This window comes from Pristiophorus japonicus, chromosome 10, assembly GCF_044704955.1.
Source record: "Pristiophorus japonicus isolate sPriJap1 chromosome 10, sPriJap1.hap1, whole genome shotgun sequence".
NCBI lineage: Eukaryota > Metazoa > Chordata > Chondrichthyes > Pristiophoridae > Pristiophorus > Pristiophorus japonicus.
The window spans coordinates 163145563-163169293 of NC_091986.1; the positions used below are offsets into that span (position 1 = coordinate 163145563).

The 23731-nt window shown below is 45.5% G+C and overlaps 1 protein-coding gene across 3 annotated transcripts in view; it reads left to right on the forward strand.

Annotated features, from left to right (window-relative positions):
* Window positions 1–23731, forward strand: part of cdk8 (cyclin dependent kinase 8) — a 179963-nt gene that overhangs the window by 153705 nt on the left and 2527 nt on the right. For 2 of the 3 annotated variants that reach the window (XM_070892271.1, XM_070892273.1), the window contains 4 exons: window positions 15903–15975; window positions 18945–19042; window positions 21820–21898; window positions 22249–22407. In XM_070892271.1, coding sequence (XP_070748372.1) covers window positions 15903–15975; window positions 18945–19042; window positions 21820–21898; window positions 22249–22407 — 409 coding nt within the window. The remainder of the gene's footprint in view (window positions 1–15902; window positions 15976–18944; window positions 19043–21819; window positions 21899–22248; window positions 22408–23731) is intronic. The other variant, XM_070892272.1, reaches the window with a different exon arrangement.

Sequence of the window (23731 nt, forward strand, 5' to 3'; positions counted from 1 at the left end):
CAGTTACATTAATATATATAATATAACATACACACACACACACACACACACACACATATACATATACACACACACATACACAAGGCCTGTCAAAAACTACCTAGTGGGTGTTGATGTGTGTGGTCGAAATTGTTCTGAATACACTGACATTGGTTAATTGTCTGGTGATGTGTGTTAAATTTTCCGAGCACTTTGTTTTTCCTCGGATGCTATGACTGTTAGTAACCGACATCTTAACTGGTTCCTTTTATGCTTCAGGCGTAGCAAGAAAACAGACACATTTCTGAGCGTGTAATGTCAGAAGTCGTTTTGAGGGTAGTATCTTTCTTAAAATAACTTTTTTATCCTGATACTTCAGACTATATTACACAGAAAAGACGTACAAACTAAGGACAAAAACACTTCATTTTTGTCACAGAAGTGCCACAGCCATTGCCTGCTTGATGGACAGAGTGGGCTAGAAATTTGTTAGTATTCCGCCCTTTTACCACCCATATAACGCTGAGGAGCACTTTACCGCCCATAACAGTATAAAAATGGAAACTACTGCCCATATACCGCCGACGCTAAATTCAGCAGTTAATTACCGCTGGCAGTAAGTGAAACCGCCCGCCCATTTTTTTTTTTCTTCAAATATGATGTAATTTCTCGTGCACCGCCCAAAATTATGTTAAAAGTGGAAATTACCGCCGGGCACTAAATTCGGCAATTCACCCAAATACCACTCGAATTACCGCCGGCTTAAAAAAACGCCCAGAAAAAGCTGCAGCCAGCTGAGCTTAACCCAGCGGTATAGACGCCATGTTTTAAATCAGACGAACTTAATGAAAAGGCTGCTGAATTAAAGTAATTCGTGAGTGGACTTTAAGTGTGTTTGAAAATCTTGAACATTATCTGAGCGCATTGTGGTCAATTTAGAGTACATGTGTGGCTGTTTAAGGACAATTGAAGAATTTTGACGACAGTTTAGGACATTTAAAGGAATGGGGCCTGTAATTTCTCAGCCAATATTGCTGGCTACTCACATGCTGCAGAATAGAGATGGAAGAAGGTTAATTAAAGAACATTATGTGCCCAATCAAAGAGGTGGCACACTACTGAGGAGGAGGAGGCCTTACCCCCAATGCATTTTCAGGGAGCAGTGGTCATACGTGCACCTGTCTGATACAGCGTGCGTTAGAAGGCTGCACTTCCGAAAAGAGGTCATCAGTGAGATATGCCAGCTGCTTAAGGGAGACCTGCAGCCTACCAGCAGCATCAGGACCTCACTGCCCGTTGAGGTTACGGTGACTGTGGCACTTTCCTTCTATGCGAGCAGCAGGGAGTCTGGGGACGTTGGAGGCCTACAAAAGGCCCAAAGCGTCGGAGAGGCAGGAGTGCGAGCAGCAGGGAGTCCGTGGACGTCGGAGGCCTACAAAAGGCCCAACGCGTCGGAGAGGCGGGAGTGCGAGCAGCAGGGAGTCTGTGGACGTCGGAGGCCTACAAAAGGCCAGCTGGTGCAGCTGCAGCAGGGAGGCAAAAAGAAGTAGAAAGAAATCGAAAGGTGATATCACAGCCAAGGGGGTAAGTGATTGGCTGGCGATTGGTGAGTAGTTTTTCTTTTTCTTTTCTATATCAGTAAGTAACCTTTAGCATTGCTGTTGCCAATTTAAGTTAATCTAAGGGTTAAGTCATGGCAGGAGAGCTCGGACATGTGTTATGCTCCTCCTGTACTATGTGGGAAGTCAGGGACGCTTCCGGTGACCCTGACGACTACATGTGCGGTATGTGTATCTGCCTCCAGCTCCTGACGGATCGTATTGTGGCACTGGAGCTGCGGGTGGATTCACTCTGGAGCATGCACGATGCTGAGAATGACGTGAATAGCACGTTTAGCGAGTTGGTCTCACCGCAAGTAAAGGGTACACAGCCAGCTGGTAAATGGGTGACCAACAGGAAGAGCAGTGGATGGAAGGAAGGTAGTGCAGGGGTCCCCTGCGGTCATCCCCCTGCAAAACAGATACACCGCTTTGGATACTGTTGAGGGGGAAGACTCAAAGGGGAGGGCAGCAGCAGCCGTGGGTGGCTCTGCTGCACAGGAGAGCAAGAAAAAGAGTGGGAGAGCTATAGTGATAGGGGATTCGATTGTAAGGGGAATAGATGGGCGTTTCTGCGGCCGCAACCGAGACTCCAGGATGGTATGTTGCCTCCCTGGTGCAAGGGTCAAGGATGTCTCTGAGCGGGTGCAGGACATTCTGAAAAGGGAGGGTGAACAGCCAGTTGTCGTGGTGCACGTAGGTACCAACGATATAGGTAAAAAACGGGATGAGGTCCTACGAGATGAATTCAGGGAGCTAGGAGCTAAATTAAAAAGTAGGACCTCAAAAGCAGTAATCTCAGGATTGCTACCAGTGCCACGTGCTAGTCAGAGTAGGAATCGCAGGATAGCTCACATGAATACGTGGCTTGAGGAGTGGTGCAAAAGGGAGGGATTCAAATTCCTGGGGCATTGGAACCAGTTCTGGAGGAGGTGAGACCAGTACAAACCGCACGGGCAGGACTGGAACCAATGTCCTGGGGGAGTGTTTGCTTGTGCTGTTGGGAAGGAGTTAAACTAACATGGCAAGGGGATGGGAACCTATGCAGGGAGACAGAGGGAAATAAAATGCAGGCAGAAGCAAAAGATAGAAAGGAGAATAGTAAAAGTGGAGGGCAGAGAAACCCAAGGCAAAAAACAAAAAGGGCCACATTGCAGCAAAATTCTAAAGGGGCAAAGTATGTTAAAAAGACCAGCCTGAAGGCTCTGTGCCTCAATGCGAGGAGTATTCGGAATAAGGTGGACGAATTAACTGCACAGACAGCAGTTAACGGATATGATGTAATTGGCATCATGGAGACATGGCTCCAGGGTGACCAAGGCTGGGAACTCAACATCCAGGGATATTCAACATTTAGGAAGGATAGGCAGAGAGGAAAAGGAGTCGGGGTGGCGTTGCTGGTTAAAGAGGAAATTAATGCAATCGTAAGAAGGGACATTAGCCTGGATGATGTGGAATCGGTATGGGTGGAGCTGCAGAATACCAAAGGGCAGAAAACGCTCGTGAGAGTTATGTACAGACCACCAAACAGTAGTAGTGAGGTTGGGGACAGCATCAAACAAGAAATAAGGGATGTGTGCAATAAAGGTACAACAGTTATCATGGGTGACTTTAATCCACATATTGATTGGGCGAACCAAACTGGTCGTAATGCGGTGGAGGAGGATTTCCTGGAGTGTATTAGGGATGGTTTTCTAGACCAATATGTTGAGGAACCAACTAGAGAGCTGGCCATTCTAGACTGGGTGATGTGCAATGAGAAGGGACTAATTAGCAATCTTGTTGTGCGAGGCCCCTTGGGGACGAGTGACCATAATATGGTAGAATTCTTTATTAAGATGGAGAGTGACACAGTTAATTCGGAAACTAGGGTCCTGAACTTAAGGAAAGGTAACTTCGACGGTATGAGGCGTGAATTGGCTAGAATAGACTGGCAAAGGATACTTAAAGGGTTGATGGTGGATAAGCAATGGCAAACATTTAAAGATCACATGGATGAACTTCAGCAATTGTACATCCCTGACTGGAGTAAAAATAAAACTAGGAAGGTAGCTCAACCGTGACTAACCAGGGAAATTAAGGATAGTGTTAAAACCAAGGAAGAAGCATATAAATTGGCTAGAAAAAGTAACAAACCTGAGGACTTGGAGAAATTTAGAATTCAACAGAGGAGGACTAAGGGTTTAATTAAGAGGGGGAAAATAGAGTATGAGAGGAAGCTTGCAGGGAACATAAAAACTGACTGCAAAAGCTTCTATAAATATGTGAAGAGAAAAAGATTAGTGAAGACAAATGTAGGTCCCTTGCAGTCGGATTCAGGTGAATTTATAATGGAGAACAAAGAAATGGCAGACTAATTTAACAAATACTTTGGTTCTGTCTTCACAAAGGAAGACACGAATAACCTTCTGAATGTACTAGGGGACAGTGGGTCTAGTGAGAAGGAGGAACTGAAGGATATCCTTATTAGGCGGGAAATTGTGTTCGGGAAATTGATGGGATTGAAGGCTGATAAATCCCTGGAGCCTGATAGTCTGCATCCCAGAGTACTTAAGGAAGCGGCCCTAGAAATAGTGGATGCATTGGTGATCATTTTCCAACAGTTGATCGACTCTGGATCAGTTCCTATGGACTGGAGGGTAGCTAATGTAACACCAATTTTTAAAATAGGAGGCAGAGAGAAAACGGGTAATTTATAGATCGGTTAGCCTGACATCAGTAATGGGGAAAATGTTGGAATCAATCATTAATGATGAAATAGCAGCGCATTTGGAAAGCAGTGACAGTATCGGTCCAAGTTAACATGGATTTATCATACTTGACGAATCTTCTGGAATTTTTTGAGGATGTAACTGGTGGAGTGGACAAGGGAGAACCAATGGATGTGGACTTTCAAAAGGCTTTTGACAAGTTCCCGCACAAGAGATTGGTGTGCAGAGTCAAAGTGCATGGTATTGGGAGTAATGTACTGACGTGGATAGAGAACTGGTTGGCAGACAGGAAGCAGAGAGTCAGGATAAACGGGTTTTTCAGAATTGCAGGCAGTGACGAGTGGAGTGCTGCAGGGCTCAGTGCTGGCACCCCAGCTCTTTACAATAGACATTAATGATTTGGATGAAGGAATTGTGTGTAATATCTCCAAGTTTGCAGATGACACTAAACTGGGTGGCAATGCGAGCTGTGAGGGGGACGCTAAGAGACTGCAGGGTGACTTGGACAAGTTAGGTGAGTGGGCAAATGCATGGCAGATGCAGTATAATGTGGATCAATGTGATGTTATCCATTTTGGGGGCAAAAACACGAAGGCAGAATATTATCTGAATGGTGGCAGATTAGAAAAAGGGGAGGTGCAATGAGAGCTGGGTGTCATGGTTCATCAGTCATTGAAGGTTGGCATGTAGGTACAGCAGGCGGTGAAGAAGGCAAATGGTATATTGGCCTTCATAGTTAAAGGTATAGGAGCAGGGAGGTCTTACTGCAGTTGTACAGGACCTTAGTGAGGCCTCACCTGGAATATTGTGTTCAGTTTTGGTATCTGAATCTGAGGAAGGACATTCTTGCTATTGAGGGAGTGCAGCGAAGGTTCACCAGACTGATTCCTGGGATGGCTGGACTGTCATATGAGGAGTGACTGGATCAACTGGGCCTTCTTTCACTGGAATTTAGAAGGATGAGAGGGGATCTCATAGAAACATATAAGATTCTGACGGGACTGGACAGGTTAGATGCGGGAAAAATGTTCCCGATGTTGGGGAAGTCCAGAACCAGGGGACATAGTCTTAGGATAAGGGGTTGGCCATTTAGGACTGAGATGAGGAGAAACTTCTTCACTCAGAGAGTTGTTAACCTGTGGAATTCCCTGCCGCAGAGAGTTGTTGATGCCAGTTCGTTAGATATATTCAAGAGGGAGTTCGATATGGCCCTTGCGGCTAAGTGGATCAAGGGGTATAGCGAGAAAGCAGAAAAGGGGTACTGAGGGAATGATCAGTCATGATCTTATTGAATGGTGGTGCATGCTCGAAGGGCCGATTGGCCTACTCCTGCACCTATTTTCTATGTTTCTATTCATCAGGCTCCTTTCAGGCATCAGCTGGCGACATTTGCTGCATTTCTCAGCACGCCACACATCGCTGCATTCGCCAGGTGACTGAAGCGCTTTACGCACGCAGGATGGACTTTATAAACTTCCCAATGACCAGAGTGAGAGGGCTTTGGGTTTTTCGAGAGTAGCAAACTTCCCCAAGGTCCAGGGCACAATAGACTGTACACACATTGCCATGCAAGCACCTTTTAGAGGAGGCAGAGGTGTACCGGAACCAAAAGGGATTCCACTCCCTGAACGTGCAGCTCATTGTTGACCACAAGCAAATAATCATGGCAGTACATGCCAATTTTCCAGGGAGCATTCATGATGCGCACATCTTGTGTGAGAACACTGTCTTCGACCTCTAAGAGTCAGCCAGAAGATCAGTGTTGGGTGACAAAGGATACGGCCTCGCCACCTACTGTTGACCCCACTCTGTAAGCCCCAGACAGATGCTGAGCATATAGTCACATCGCCGCACAGTACTGCCCTCCAATCATCAAGATCCACGGTGCGGCCATTTCCCATATCTCGGGAGCCTCTTATCAACAAAGGCAGACATTGATGCGGAAATTCAGCACCGCCTCCAGTGCGCCAGCGCAGCCTTCGGCCGCCTGCAGAAAAGAGTGTTTGAAGACCAGGCCCTCAAATCCACCACCAAACTCATGGTCTACAGGGCTGTAGTAATACCCTCCCTCCTGTATGGGCCTGAGGCATGGACGATGTACAGAAGGCACCTCAAGTCGCTGGAAATATATCACCAACGATGTCTCCGCAAGATCTTGCAAATCTGGAAGGACAGGTGCACCAACATCAGTGTCCTCGACCAGGCTAACATCCCCAATATTGAAGCACTGACCACACTCTGATCAGCTTTGCTGGGCAGGCCACATAGTACGCATGCCAGATACGAGACTCCCTCAGCAAATGCTTTATGCAGAACTCCTTCATGGTAAATGAGCCAAAGGAGGACAGCGGAAACGTTATAAGGACACCCTCAAAGCCTCCCTGGTAAAGTGCAACATTACCACTGACACCTGGGAGACTCTGGCTGCAGACCGCCCAAGGTGGAGAAAGTCCATCCGGGAGGGCGTTGAGCTCTTTGAGTCTCGACGCAAGGAGCACGAAGAGGCCAGGCACAGGCAGCAGAAGGAGCGTGCGGCAAACCAGCCCCACCGACCCCTTCCCCCGACTAATGTCTGTTCCACCTATAACAGGGTCTGTGGCTCTCGTATCGGACTGTTCAGCCATCAAAGAACTCACTTTGGGAGTGGAAGCAAGTCCTCCTCGATTCCGAGGGACTGCCTATGATGATGATAGCCACACTCAATATTGTCAAAGACAATTTGAGTGCTGAAGCAGCACTTCAGATGACTGGACCACTCTGGAGGCAGCCTGCAATACCATCCTGAGCAGGTTGCTGAGTTCATTATGGTGTGCTGCATGTTGCACAACTTAGCTATTCAGAGGGGACTGCCGGTCCATCTCAGGAGAGAGGGGAGGCGGAAGAGGAGGAGGAGGACAAGGATGAGGACATCAAGGAGGATGAGGCCCCCCCCCCCCCCCCCCCACAACACGCCACAGGAGAAGCCCCCGTGGTCGTTACGCACCTGCAAAACTGTTGCATCAGCAGCTCATAAATGAACTCTTTGCTTGAACGGTGACAGTTATGTTTCATCCTTGCCTGACCATTGTTTGCAATCCTTGTATTGATAATCTTCAGTTTGTAAAAGCGAGTGAGACACTGCACAAGAATTGTTAAATTATAAACATTTCTATTACACTTAAGAAAATTGCGAAACTTATTTTTGAAATAAATAATTAAATAATTCTTGTTAAAGGAAAAACGTAACATAATTTAAACCAAGCAACCAATTAACAGCAACTAACATTGATAACATTAAATATTAAAAACTAGAAACACCCACAACCCTCCACCCCCCCCCCCCCCCCCAAACCCGGCAAAAATTCTACTTGCGGCCACCGTTCTCTCCGTCTTTACCCCACCCCCCCTGACTTTGACACCCCCTTTGCCCCTGACCCACCCGCGTTTACACCAAGATGTCGTGCAGCAGAGCACCTCGAGTGCTGCTACTGTGGTGGTGGCGGGGGTGACCGTGGCAGCGGCAGTGTCATTTGTGGGAATTCTAGAGAATTGGTTTCCGAAGACCCGTCTTCAGAGTCCTAAGAACATAAGAAATAGGAGCAGGAGTAGGCCATTTGGCCCCTCGAGCCTGCTCCGCCATTCAATAATATCTGATCATAGACTCAGCTCCACTTCCCTGCCCGCTCCCCATAACCCCTTATTCCCTTATCTCTCAAAAATCTGTCTATCTCCGCCTTAAATATATTCAATGACCCAGCCGCCAGCTCTCTGGAGCAGAGAATTCCACAGATTTACAGCCCTCTGAGAGAAGAAATTTCTCCTTCTCAGTTTTAAATGGACGGCCCCTTATTCTGAGACTATGTCCCCTCGTTTTAGTTTCCCCTATGAGTGGAAATATCCTCTCTGCATCCACCTTGTCGAGCCCCCTCATTATCTTCTAAGTTTCAATAAGATCACCTCTCATTTTTCTGAACTCCAATGTGTATAGGCCCAACCTACTCAACTTATCCTCATAAGTCAATCCCCTCATCTCCGGAATCAATCGAGTGAACCTTCTCTGAACAGCCTCCAATGCAAATATATCCTTCCTTAAAGACCAAAACTGCACGCAGCACTCTAGGCGTGGCCTCACCAATACCCTGTACAGTTGTCGTAGGACTTCTCTGCTTTTATACTCTATCCCCCTTGCAATAAAGGCCAACATTCCATTTGCCTTCCTGATTACTTTCTGTACCTGTATACTAACATTTTGTGTTTCATGCACAAGGACCCCCAGGTCCCTCTGTACTGAAGCACTTTGCAATTTTTCTCCATTTAAATTATAATTTGCTTTTCTATTTTTTTTCTGCCAAAGTGGATAACCTCACATTTTCCCACATTGTACTCCATCTGCCAAATTTTTCCCCACTCACTTAACCTGTCTACATCCCTTTGCAGATTTTGTGTGTCCTCCTCACAATTTGCTTTCACACCCATCTTTGTATCATCCGCAAACTTGGTTACACTATACTCGGTCCCTTCATCCAAGTCATTAATATAGATTGTAAATAGTTGAGGACCCAGCACTGATCCCTGCAGCACCACACTAGTTACTGTTGACCAACCGGAAAATTACCCATTTATCCCAACTCTCTGTTTTCTGTTCGTTAGCCAATCCTCTATCCATGCTAATATATTACCCCCAACCCCATGAACTTTTATCTTGTGCAGTAACCTTTTATGTGGCACCTTATCAAAAGCCTTCTGGAAATCAAATAAACCACATCCATTGGTTCCCCCTTATTCACCCTGCTCGTTACATCCTCAAAGAACTCCAGCAAATTTGTCAAACATGATTTCCCTTTTATAAAATCATGCTGACTCTGTTTGATTGAATTATGCTTTTCCAAATGTCCTGCTACAGCCTCCTTAATAATGGACTCCAGCATTTTCCCAACGACAGATGTTAGGCTAACTGGTCTATAGTTTCCTGCTTTCTGGCTGCCTCCTTTTTTAAATAGGGGCATTACATTTGCAGTTTTCCAATCCACTGGGACCTCCCCAGAATCCAGGGAATTTTGGTAGATTACAGCAGTTAGGTTTCTTCCTGACTCTTGGGTGCTGCCGGCCCAGGCAGTATGGCACCTTTGGGTGCAGTGCCATATACCAATTCCATTGTTTACCGCATGGCAAAAACGGAATTGGTGGTTCGCCGCATCACCGCTATCAGCTGCGCCATGTCCTCCATTGATGGTGGATAGGCAATGGCAAACATTTAAAGATCACATGGATGAACTTCAACAATTGTACATCCCTGTCTGAAGTAAAAATAAAATGGGGAAAGTGGCTCAACTGTGGCTAACAAGGAAAGTTAAGGATAGTGTTAAATCCAAGGAAGAGGCATATAAATTGGCCAGAAAAAGCAGCAAACCTGAGGACTGGGAGAAATTTAGAATTCAGCAGAGGAAGACAAAGGGTTTAATTAGGAGGGGGAAAATAGAGTATGAGAGGAAACTTGCTGGGAACATAAAAACTGACTGCAAAAGCTTCTTATAGACATGTGAAAACAAATGTAGGTCCCTTGCAGTCGGAATCAGGTGAATTTATAATGGGGAACAAAGAAATGGCAGACCAATTGAACAAATACTTTGGTTCTGTCTTCACGAAGGAAGACACAAATAACCTTCTGGAAATACTAGGGGACCGAGGGTTTAGTGAGAAGGAGGAACTGAAGGAAATCCTCATTAGTCAGGAAATTGTGTTCGGGAAATTGATGTGATTGAAGGCAGATAAATCCCCATGGCCTGATAGTCTGCATTCCAGAATACTTAAAGTGGCCCTAGAAATAGTGGATGCATTGGTGATCATTTTCCAACAGTCTATCGACTCTGGATCAGTTCCTCTGGACTGGATGGTAGCTAATGTAACTCCACTTTTTAAAAAAGGAGGAAGAAAGAAAATGGGGAATTATAGACCGGTTAACCTGACATCAGTAGTGCAGAAAATGTTGGAATCAATTATTAAAGATGAAATAGCAGCGCATTCGGAAAGCAGTGACACGATCGGTCCAAGTCAGCATGGATTTATGAAAGGGAAATAATGCTTGACAAATCTAGAATTTTTTGAGGATATAACTAGTGGAGTGGACAAGGGAGAACCAGTGGATGTGGTGTATTTGGACTTTTAAAAGGCTTTTGACAAGGTCCCACACACGAGATTGGTGTGCAAAATTAAAGCACATGGTATTGGGGGTAATGTATTGACGTGGATAGAGAACTGGTTGGCAGACAGGAAGCAGAGAGTCTGGATAAATGAGTCCTTTTCAGAATGGCAGGCAGTGACTAGTGGGGTGCCGCAGGGCTCAGTGCTGGGACACCAGCTATTTACATTATACATCAATGAATTGAGTGTAATTTCTCCAAGTTTGCAGATGATACTAAGCTGGGTGGCGGTGTGAGCTGTGAGGAGGATGCCAAGAGACTGCAGGGTGACTTGGACAGGTTAGGTGAGTGGGCAAATGCATGGCAGATGCAGTATAATGTGGATAAATGTGAGGTTATCCACTTTGGTGGCAAAAACACGAAGGTAGAATATTATCTGAATGGCAGCAGATTAGGAAAAGGGGAGGTGCAACGAGATCTGGGTGTCATGGTACATCAGTCATTGCAAGTTGGCATGCAGGTACAGCAGGCAGAGAAGAAGGCAAATGGCATGTTGGCCTTCATAGCTAGGTGATTTGAGTATAGGAGCGGGGAGGTCTTACTGCAGTTGTACAGGGCCTTAGTGAGACCTCACCTGGAATATTGTGTTCAGTTTTGGTCTCCTAATCTGTGGAAGGACGTTCTTGCTATTGAGGGAGTGCAGCGAAGGTTCACCAGACTGATTCCCGGGATGAGGAGAGACTGGATCGGCTGGGCCTGTATTCACTGGAGTTTAGAAGAATGAGAGGGGATCTCATAGAAACATATAAAATTCTGACGGGACTGGACAGGTTAGATGCAGGAAGAATATTCCTGATGTTGGGGAAGTCCAGAACCAGGGGTCACAGTCTAAGAATAAGGGGTGAGCCATTTAGGACTGGAATGAGGAGAAACTTCTTCACTGAGTTGTTAACCTGTGGAATTCTCTACCGCAGAGAGTTATTGATGCCAGTTCATTGGATATATTCAAGAGGGAGTTAGATATGCCCCTTACAGCTGAAGGGATCAAGGGGTATGGAAAGAAAGCATGAAAGGGGTACTGAGGTGAATGATCAGCCATGATCTTATTGAATGGTGGTGCAGGCTCGAAGGACTGAATGGCCAACTCCTTCACCTCTTTTCTACGTTTCTATGATAGCATGGCGATGTTAGCCTGGAGGAGCTCTTGACCAACGTCGACGCTCGCCCGAGACAGTCCCACCATGTCCAGCTCGACATCTCCCTGTCGTCGAGCATGCCTGCCCCACTGAATCAACCTCCGTAGATTCGGCGCAGGTGCTGGAACACTTGGTGTGGTCCCGCTACTTCCTCGGAACCTAATCCAGGAAAATTGGATTCAGTTGAGGAAGAGGCGGTCACAGGTAGATTGGACGCTTGTGTCCCCGACGACTCCTCTTCCAGATGTGTGCTTGAAGTGCCTCATCAACACTATCCTCCTCCTCCTCCGGTGGTGAGTACCACTTGCAGCAGTAAGGGCGAAGCTTTAGGGGGTTCATAAGGTCTCCAATGTGCCCGGGCAATTCGAAAACATAATATGAGAGGTTATTAGAAGGGGAGGGTCAGGGTGACATGAGTTGCGAAGGCATATGTAGAGGAGCAACACTACTGAATTTGATATTACCGAGAGACGTTACATTTAATTAACATGAACAGAATGTACATCAACTGCATGGTATTATAAGATTTCATGATCCTAGCATTACATTACATCACTCAAACATTATGTTCACATAGCATTAAATTACATGACCGACTGCTGCATGGCCCAGGGATTATACATGACTTTCCTGCTGCTACAACTGGATCTGCACTACCACGGGTGCCCGAACGATTATGTGCCCCGACGAGGGCTACGGCCCGCTCCTCCAGATCTGTCAGTTCCAGTAGCTCTGCTGGCCCTCCTCCCATGCGCCGACGCTCGGTGCGATTGGAAGATATCTTCTTCTGCAAAGATGACAAGAGCATGGTATAAGCTAATTGCCCAGGTACTAGTACGGATCACACAGATAGACATCCACAATTCTCCATCCCCCTATGCTTTTCATTAATGCCCCATTAATGTTATATGTTAATATCGTTAGGATGCAATTGATGCATGATGAACATGTCTAAGTTTAGAAAAGCAATGTAATAAAATCGTGGATAGGTAATAATGCGTGACACCAAGCTTACCAAGCTTAATTACAATCTGGCAGATTTACACTTTAAGTAATGAGTCAGTGCATGATTAAAGTTAGTACTTATTCTCGCAGATGCAACGAGGTCGTTCCAATGCTTGCGGCACTGGCTTGGCTCCCGAAAGTCATGGGCGGCTGATGACACCGCCTCCGCAATCTCCGCCCATATGCGCTGGTTTCCCACGCTCACCCCAGGTCAATTGGGTCTACCGCGTCTCCACCTCGTGGACCAAAGCCAGCTCGGGCCTCATCTGAAAAGTGCTTGGCCCTCTTCCTCCTTCCTACCTCAGCTACCTCTGCCACATCCTGCATTCCTTCTACCTCCATATCCATTGAGACTATAATTCAAATTTGAAATACACTAGCAAATGTCAAATAACCAACTCGGGCTGTCTCCTCTTGCTCTTTCTGTCTGTGTGTCTCTCTCTCCTCCTCCCTTCCTCTTCGGCGCATGCGCAGGTGACCCCTGACCCCCTGAATCGCGGGAAAAGTGAAGTAAAGAAAAAAATTGCGCATGCACAGAACGGCCTTTGTTCGGGACACCAGCCTTGCACGACGAAAAAGACCGCTACTGCCCACTTGCTACCGCTACTGCCACCCAACCCCCCCAACCCACCACCACCAAAAAAGCTGAAACTAGCGGTTTTGGAAATGGGCGGTATTCCAGCGGTTCCTAAAAGTTGAATGTCGACTACCGCGCAGATATGGGCGCTAGCGATATAAGTGGAAATTCTCACCCAAGGACATTGGCTAATCTAGCCAGCTGTTTGTTTCATTTGGTCATAACATTTCGGTCAACCCATTGTCAAACATAATTTTGCTCAACCATTTTTAGAATTCATTTAATTATATTCATCAAAAAGTCATGAGAAAAGTTGAAGCTGATTCTCTTTGTGCTATGGCCATATTATAGGATAATATGCGTTGTGATGTTTTGACACCATTCACAAGGTAAGAAGTAAAATATTACCTTGTTGATCTGAAATAATGAGCACTTTGACGGTTATGTTCCAAGCTGATCTCTCAATTAAGTAATGGAGAAAGCCACTTTTTTTCCCCTCAAATTTTTCTTGTCAATTTTCCATCCTCCTATCTTTTCTTTGAAGGCATCAAATCCTCGCTGGGATATAATGGTGCTTGTGGTGGTTGCAGGTCAATCATCACCGCCCCAGGACATCACTGCAGGAGTTCCTCAGGGCAGTGTCCTACACCCTACCATCTTCAGCTGCTTCATCAATGACCTTCCCTCTATCATAAGGTCAGAAGTGGGGATGTTTGCTGATGACTGCACAGTGTTCAGTGCCATTCGCTACTCCTCAGATAATGAAGCAGTCTGTGCCCACGTGCAGCAAGACCTGGACGACATTCAGGCTTGGGCTGATAAGTGGCAAGTAACATTCGAGCCACATAAGTGCCAAGCAATTACTCTCCAACAAGCGAGTCTAACCACCTCCCCTTGACTACCATGGATGAATCCCCCAACATCAATGTTCTGGGGCGGGGGAGCGGTCCACCATTGACCAGAAACTTAATTGGACCAGTGACACAAATACTGCAGCAACAAGAGCAGGTCAGAGGCTGGGTATTCTGCAGAGAGTGTCTCACCTCCTGACTCCCCAAAGTCTTTCCACCATCTGCAAGACACAAGTCAGGAGTGTGATGGAATACTCTCCACTTGCCTGGATGGGTGCAGCTCCAACAACACTCGAGAAGCTCGACACCATCCAGGATAAAGCAGTCTGCTTGATTGACGCCCTATCCAACATCTTAAACATTCACTCGTTCCGGCATACCGCGGCTGCAGTTTGTACCATCTACAAGATACACTGCAGCAACTAGCCAAGGCTTCTTCGCAGCACCTCCCAAGCCCACGACCTCTACCACCTAGAAGGACAAGTGCAGCAGGCGCATGGGAACACCACCATCTTCATGTTCCCTTCCAAGTCGCACACAATCCTGACTTGGGAGTATATCGGCGTTCCTTCATCGTCGCTGGGTCAAAATCCTTGAACTCCCTCCCTAACAGCACAGTGGGAGTACCGTTACCACAAGGACTGCAGCAGTTCAAGAAAGCGGCTCACCACCATCTTCTCAAGGCCAATTAGGGATGGGCAATAAATGCTGGCCTTGCCAGCGATGCTCAAATCCCATGAACGAATAAAACATCTCTTTCGCAATGCTGGTCACTCTCCAGTACCATGCCCAAGTGGACATTATTCATATCTGATACTTGACAGTACCCATTGCTCAGCTACTTCCTGGACAAACTTGCTAATCCCTGAGAATTATCCACTTCTGTTCTCTTGTGCTTCTTTGGCTTCATATATTTGTATTTGGAAGTTGAATGAACAGAGGAGAGCATTCGACTCTTTTAGGCCTTGTATTCAGCTGCTGCAGACAAACTCATTTTGTGTGGTCGAGTCTTAAAAATTTCACTGTGTTCATTTGTTTGTTGCATGTCCATTCTTTTGCGAGGTGATGTCACCTTTGATGTCATCACCTCTCAAAACAATGGAGTGAGTGAGACCATGTATTGATATGTATATTTCTATTGATGAAGGTGGAAGTGGTAAGAAATGTCACTGACTGAAGGGAGGCATGGTTGCAGTCACAAGGCAAGGTAGCTTCCAGCAGAAGCCACCTGCATGGAGGTGAAAGTCATTGTCAGCAAGATAGAATCATAGAAAGTTGCAGCACAGAAACAGACCCTTCAGCCCATCAAGTCTACATCAGTATTTTTCTTCACATGAGCATCAAATCTAATCCCACTTCCTGTTTGTTCCCCATACCCTTTGCTCTTTCTCATTTTGAACAACTATTTGCTTTTTAAAATAATTTATGGAATTTGGTTCAACAATGATGTGTGGCTGAGAATTAAGAACCATTTTTCTGAAGTTTTTTTTCTAATTTCCCATATAACATTAAAGCTGTACCCTCTCATTACTGTCTCGTTGACCAGAGGAAACAATATAGAAAATGGAATGGGAAAAAAAAACTCCCCATTATGTAGTTAGATTATTGCTTGTTACTAAACTTCTTGATTGATCTGCATATAAAGTTCTTCGCTAATTTCAGCTCAGTTGTCCGAGACAGCTGAGGGAAACAAATGTTTGCCAATTAGATACGTTGAACAGTTAGCAGTATTTCTTTTTGTATTTGGACCATCCACTGCCTGCCCATGAAAAATGGGAATTACAATATGTTGAAATTAAGTTGTTTTTTTTTTACAAGTAATGGAGCATTTCAAAGTTCTAAATGCTTGGAATTTATTTCTTCCAGTTATACTAACTGCAGCCTTATCAAATATATGGAGAAACATAAAGTAAAGCCAGATAGCAAAGCTTTCCACTTGGTAAGTTTCTGCCTTGATATTTTTTGAATATTGGTTGTGTTCACAGCTATAGAAGTAAATCCGTATTATTAATTAAATCTTCACAGATGAAGAAAAATTTGTCAACAATCAAGTTACTTAAATGCCTGCTTAATCTGTAAACCTGTTGCATAATGTAAACTTAAATTAAAATTGTGCTGAGTAAACATTAACATCATTTAAAGTGCAACCAACATATTGAATAACCAAATATAAGTACAACTATGGAGTGCATAATTTAAAACCTTGCTATTGTTCTAGTCAACCTGCAAAATAATGATTAAGAATGAATGGGCTACTCAGGCCATGGAGAACATGAGTACTGGGCTTCTAAAATATTGCAAAAACATTGAATAGAAGTGTACATTCTCCAACAAAGAGGAGTTGAATAAAAGTCAGGATGCAGCATGACCTCAGCCGAACCTGGAGAGGTGCCATGTGAGATAAGGAAAAGATGAAGGTCAGTAAGACTAAAAACAAATCGGAAAGCAAGGTCAGAAAATGAGCACTGCGTGGTCTATTTAAGTTAAATGGAAATGTTTATCATTGAGATGTTAGATTAAAGCAAAAACAAATTCTGATGCATAGAAGAGGAAATAAACTCTAAAATAAAACACTTACAATATACATAATACAAGGAATCAGATACTTCAAAGTGCATTATAGTGTAGTCAAATGGTTCAGATTACATCCTAAAATTCTCCATGGTTGGATTTATGCCCTAAATTTATGAGTTGAGGTATGTTTTTAATATACAGTAAATGCCACATTGAACTTAAAATTTGTTTTCATAGCATTACCGTGTGGTTTGGCAGTCTGTTTGACATGGATACAAGTAGTGCTGCATGATCTAGAACAAAAGGTTTTATTAATATATATCTGTGAAGGCAAGATTAGAAGACTTATTACATCATGTTTCAAGATCTGTACTATTTCCTGATACCTTTGCTGTAATCGGTTGAAAATATTTAAATATATACAGGTGCAGCACCGAACATCCGGAGTTCCGGGATGCCGACCTCGGGGCCCCGTCGCTGCCTGACCTCAGGCCTCGCCTCGCCTCGCCGCCACTGCCCTGACCTTGCCGCCGCTCGCCTCGCCATGCACACCGCCACTGCCCTTACCTCGGGGCCTCCTTGCCGGCCTGCCCAAACACCACCTTCACCAGGGCGGAGCCTGCCCAAACACCACCTTCACCAGGGCGGGGCCTGCCCAAACACCACCTTCACCAGGGCGGGGCCTGCCCGAACACCACCTTCATCACGGCGGGGCCCGCCCAAACACCACCTTCACCAGGGCGGGGCCTGCCCAAACACCACCTTCACCAGGGCGGGGCCTGCCCAAACACCACCTTCACCAGGGCGGGGCCTGCCCAAACACCACCTTCAGGGCGGGGCCCGCCCGAACACCACCTTCACCAGGGCGGGGCCTGCCCAAACACCACCTTCACCAGGGCGGGGCCTGCCCAAACACCACCTTCACCAGGGCGGGGCCTGCCCAAACACCACCTTCACCAGGGCGGGGCCCGCCCAAACACCACCTTCACCAGGGCGGGGCCTGCCCAAACACCACCTTCAGGGCGGGGCCTGCCCAAACACCACCTTCACCAGGGCGGGGCCCGCCCGAACACCACCTTCACCAGGGCGGGGCCCGCCCAAACACCACCTTCACCAGGGCGGAGCCTGCCCAAACACCACCTTCACCAGGGCGGGGCCTGCCCAAACACCACCTTCACGAGGGCGGGGCCCGCCCGAACACCACCTTCACCAGGGCGGGGCCCGCCCGAACACCACCTTCATCAGGGCGGGGCCTGCCCAAACACCACCTCCTCGGCGGGGCACGTCCGAACACCACCTTCACCAGGGCGGGGTCCGGGCGCCTTCACCAGGGCGGGGCCCGCCCGAACACCTCCATCTCGGCAGAGCTGGCAGCCCGAACAGCTCCTCGGTGGGGACCACCCCTTTTCTTACGTTCCGAAATCCGAAAATACCCGAACCTGGGCTCGGGTGTTTCCGGATTCGAGATGTCAGAAAGACGATCGAAAGTCCGGATAAGCCCAGAATCCGGAATGGCCTCTGTCCCGAGGGTTCCGGATCCTCGACACTGCACCTGTATTGCACAGATGTGAGGGGAATAGAATCATAGAAATTAAAATCCAGAAGGCAGACATTCAGCCCTTCTAGTGGTGCTAGTTCTTTTTCAACTAGGGTTACCCATTCCCTTTGCTTGTATTGCAAAAATGCTTTAATATGTTAATTTTAAATGGTTTCAACATAAGTAAACAAGTACTTTGTCAATAAGAGAAACTTGAGATTTGCATTAAAAATGTTATGATACTAAAAGGCATTATGAGCAGCAAGCATTAAAATGATTTTGCAGAGCGCTCATTCGCACAGATTTTGACAACAACCATATTGCATAAATCTCTTTCATATTTAGCAGACACAAAATCGCATGGTGTTAAGATATTGCATGAATGTCAAAACAAAACCGAGTACATGGATGTTGACCCCATATGTATGCCATACCTGTACTCGCATCATGGGTTTAAATTCAAACACTAACATCTGACTGGTTATTTAAAAGCACTCTTTGAAAACGATACTTCAGCATGTCTCATTATATCAATGATGTTTTTGGATTAATCATGGCACACTTAATCTCAATTGTTTAGGATGTAGTTTTCCTTAAACCTTTGACTACCAATGTCCTTTATTAGTTTCTATTGCATTGCACAAGTTATTTCCTGTATATATTTATTTGAATATTGAAAAAAGATTGTGAGCATAACACCTGTTTTCATGATTATATGATTCCCAAAAACGGCAATTAACTCTGGCTGTACTGATAGGGGAGGGAGGTTATATATAAAATGGTGCCATTGTCATCAGTTAATTTTGATGCCTACCCTCACAATTAAGTCTTTTCTTGTAATCTTTACTCAATTTCAGCTTCAGAAGTTACTCACTATGGACCCAACCAAGAGAATTACCTCAGAACAGGCTATGCAGGACCCCTACTTCCTTGAAGACCCACTCCCTACATCAGAGTATGTTGACTCCTTTTCTTACAAAGACCATTCCAGAATGCTTTTAACAACAACTTGTATAAGGAGATGTGAGGGGCTTAAGCAGGGAATTCTGAAGCATGAAGGCATGGCTGCTGCCAGTGGTGGGGCGAAGTTGGGGGGGTGAATGTATTAAAAGACAGAGTCAACGAAACTGAGAGTTCTCGGGGGGTTGGGGGTGTTGGAGGAGTTGAGGCCATGAAAGGATTTAAACTTGATGAGAATTTTAAATTGGAGACATTGGGGAAAATGGGAGCCAACGCAAGTTAGCTATTCCAGGGAGATAGCTGAGCAGGACTTGGTGCAAGATGGGATACATGCAGCAGGATACAAATGAGCTGAAGGTGGAGGATAGTAGGTCAGCCAGGAGAGTATTGGAATAGCCTGGTCTGGCGATGACAAAGGCATGGATGAAGATACAACAGCAGATTATTTTTAAGTATGCAAGTGTTCATTCCAATTGAACAGTGCATTTAATACTATTTTGTGAAGTAAATGTCATTTTTAGCCATCCTTTAATGAGTTGTACCTATTGAGTTATGGAATAAATATAGAAGATTATCTAAAATGGTGAAATATATGCTGTATCAGGTACGGCAGCATAGTGGTTATGTTACTGGATTAGTAATCCAGAGGCTTGGACTAATAACCTGTGAACATGAGTTCAAATCCCACCATAGGCAGCGGGGGAATTTAAATTCAATTAAATAAATCTGGAATAAAAAGTGAGTATCAGTAATGGTGACCATGAAACTACTGGATTGGTTAAAAAAAAAACATCTGATTCATTAATGTCCTTTTTTTAAAGGAAATCTGCTGCCCTTACCCGGTCTGGCCTATATGTGACTCCAGATCCACATCAATGTGGTTGACTCTTAATTGCCCTCTGAAATGACCAAGCCACTCCGATGTATTCAAGAATGTAGCTCGCCATCACCTTCTCGAGGGCAATTAGGGATGGGCAATAAATGTTGGTCCTGCTGGTGATGCACACATCCTGACAATTTTTAAAAATGATTGGCAAAGAACATAGATTCATCAGCAGATTATGGGCTCAATTTTCCCCGGTGATTTGCGGTGTTTTTTGGGCGCAGGCTGCTTTTTTTTGGTATACATTTAAAAAAAATTTTTTTAAACAGTTTCCTCGATCAATTTGCATCAGCGTAACTCGGTTACGATTGTTTAAGGTAAGTTTTTTTTTCAGCCAAAGGGGTCGTAACCTACTACTCGAACCAATACTAGCCATTTAGGCAAGTTTGGTCAGCTGAGGGTTACTCCAGTTCTTCTTAGGCCAGCTTATGTGGCCTCTGTAGAAAAACCATCTGGAGAGTTAAGGAAATCGGCGCAGGTAAGTGCAGCAGATGCCCGGACAGCAGCAGCAGGAGAGGTAAGAGAGGCGGGGGGAAGCCTTTCGGATATAGTTAGGTGCGGGGACTGGGAGGGAGGAGGCCATTTGGCTTGGGATAGGTGCGGGGGAGCGGACCGGGAGACCGTTCGGCCTGGGCTAGGGGTGGGGGGGCGGTCTGGGAAACCACTTGGCCAGGGCTAGGGGCAGGGGAGCGGACCGGCAGGCAACTCGGTCAGGGCTAGGGGTGGGGGAGCAGACTAGGAGGCCACTTGGTCAGGGCTAGGGGTGGGGGAGCAGACTAGGAGGCCACTCGGTCAGGGCTAGGGGTGGGGGAGCAGACTAGGAGGCCACTCGGTCAGGGCTAGGGGTGGGGGAGCAGACTAGGAGGCCACTTGGTCAGGGCTAGGGGTGGGGGAGCGGACCGGCAAGCCACTTGGCCAGGGCTAGGGGCGGGGGAGCGGACCGGCAGGCCACTTGGCTAGGGGCGGGGGAGCAGACTGGCAGGCAACTCGGTCAGGGCTAGGGGTGGGGGAGCGGACCGGCAGGCCACTTAGCTAGGGGCGGGGGGAGTGGACCGACAGGCAACTCGGCTAGGGGTGGGGGAGAGGACTAGGAGGCCACTCGGCCAGGGCTAGGGGTGGGGGAGCGGACTAGGAGGCCACTCGGTCAGGGCTCGGAGCAGGGGAGTTGACCAGCAAGCCACTCTGCCAGGGCTTGGGGCGGGGGAGCGGACCAGGCGGGGCTGTTCGGCCTGGGATAGGAGCGGGGATTGGCATTGGGGGGGGGGGGGCTTTAATAATTTAATGGAGGTAAGTTGCTGCAATGTATTTTAATGTGCTTGTGCAGGTTGCGAGCTGAGCTGTAAGTTTCACTTTCCAGCCTCAGCCCACATTGTGTCCCTGGTTACCGTGGCAACCTGATCTTTTTGGCGCAGATCAAGGCTCCACCCTCAAAACTAAAGGACAGGTTAGGCTGTGCCAAAATGAAGAAATCAAACAGGGAAACCTCGAACATTTTTTTTCGGTGTACTTGGGCCCCCAAAAAAGGGCATAACTCCAAGTATGCCAAAAAAAAGCTTTGGGGAAAATTGAGCTCTAAGTAAAGGAAGGTTTTGCTCTTGGATCTAACTTTCACAGCTTCTACTAATTTAATTGTAGCTTTATATTCCTTTGCCAACAGGAAATTACTAAACTTATATTTGGAACTATTTGTTTGCCTCATTATTAATTAGTTTTCTACTGCATATCGTAACAGTAGACACTGGCTTTTAAATTATCTGGAAGGAAATGCTAGTTATGGTAAGGTTTGATACTATACTTTTTAATTTCCTTTTGCTGTAGGTGTTAGTCAAGAATGAGCTGGGTAGAATTGTGATATTCAGTGTATTCCTATCTTTTTTAAAATTTTGCAGTGTTTTTGCCGGTTGTCAGATTCCTTATCCAAAACGAGAATTTCTTACAGAAGATGAACCTGATGATAAAGGAGACAAGGTAGGTATAAAGAACAGAGCATGTAGAATAGTCGCTGTATATTATGGACTCCCTGAAATGAAACAAAAATTAGGCTGATGTAATATCAGTTTTGTAGTTCAACTTGTTGGATAAAATTGTATTATGACAGTAGATAGATTTCTTTAGCTGTGGGATATTGTGCTTAAATTAGTTGACTGCTGTGTTTTTATTCAACTGCATCTGTAGTCTTTTATGTTAATTGCTGCCTCAAGTAAAAGGATAATAGCTATTTAAATTGTAGAATTTTATACACCAAAAATATTGTGATAGTGGATTTTGGAATATGCTGGTTCAGATTTCTCTCTCTGTCTTTTTTTTAATAAATTGAGAAGAACCAACAGCAACAGCAAGGCAATAATCACACTAATGGAGGTGGCCATCCAGGGAACCAAGACAATAGTCACACGCAAGGACCCCCTCTCAAGAAAGTCCGAGTTGTTCCCCCTACTACTACCTCAGGTGGACTTATCATGACCTCAGATTATCAGGTACAGAGCTCATCATTACGGGCAACATGCTTGTTAGAAGCTCAAGATGGTTGCAGTTAGTTTTTTTTCTAAAATCTATTTTTCCCTAAAACAGTGGATAAACTCTGACTGTTGTTTCTTAAAGGAAACTTAAACATTATAAAGAAATGTTGTATTAACCTAATTTTACTGTAAAACATACGTTGATAGTGTAGACTGTTTAGATTGCCCACATATATCAAACAAGTCTTGCATGTGTAATAATTTAAAACATTTTGGGCCCAAATTTCCCTAACCTCTTTTCTGGCGCCCTCACTTGATCTGCGACGCTTTTGCCCGCCTCCAAGTACACCGAAAAAAGACCTCCGTAATTTAGCCGCTCCTCAGCCTCTCCTCCGTCGTAGGACAGCGTGGCCCAATGGATTGGGGGCGGAGCCAGGTCCCGGCACTGAAAACAGTGCTGGGACCTCTGCACGTGCACGTTAGAGTCTGTGCATATGTGCAGCAGCTCCTGGCAGGCCGTTTCTGCAAACGCGCGCTGCAGGCTGTGTGGGAGGGGCCAAAGCATGCCGTCCCTAGCCCTGGGCGAATGGGCTCCCTCATCGGTGGCCCGCTGTGTTCCCTAAGGTAGGACTTCTATTTTTTATTTCTTATGTACTGATTGATTTTTGGTGCTTTAGGTGTAGGGTTCCCTCTTTTTTTTTTTATTTGTTACTTATTGATTGCTTATTACTTTGGTCTTGGTGCTTTAGGTGCAGGGTTCCTTCTATTTTATTAATTAATTGCTTATTACTTTTGTGCTTTGTTTGGTGCTTGGTGGCGCTTTAAATGTAGTTACTTGCGCCGATTCCTTAACTGTAAGTAAGGTCTTTCTGTACGGACAAAAGTGGACATATACGTTGCCCTAAGTTAGTTTAGTACAACTTTGTTTTGGCCAAATTGGCATAAATGGTGTAAGTGACTGGGAACGCTCCCTTTTGGAAAAAAAACTGACCTAACTAACTCACTTACACTGGCGTAAATTAAATGGCCATATTTGCAACTAAAATGTTACACCAGAAAAATCAAGTTACACTTTTTAAAAAAAAAACAGTGCAACTCATGGGGAAATTTGGGCCCATAGTTCTATACTTTCCTTCCTTCATCTCAAATAACTAATTCATCAGCTGCAGTATATGATACATAAATTTAAAAAGTAACAACTTTTTTTTAGATTGAACACATTTTTAAATGTTCATATTTCAACATAACTAGATTTGACTACTTTGTAAAATGATTTTTTTTATGGTTAAGTATTATTTTAACCTTAAAACTGTAGTTATACCTCTTTTTGTAAAAAATGAAA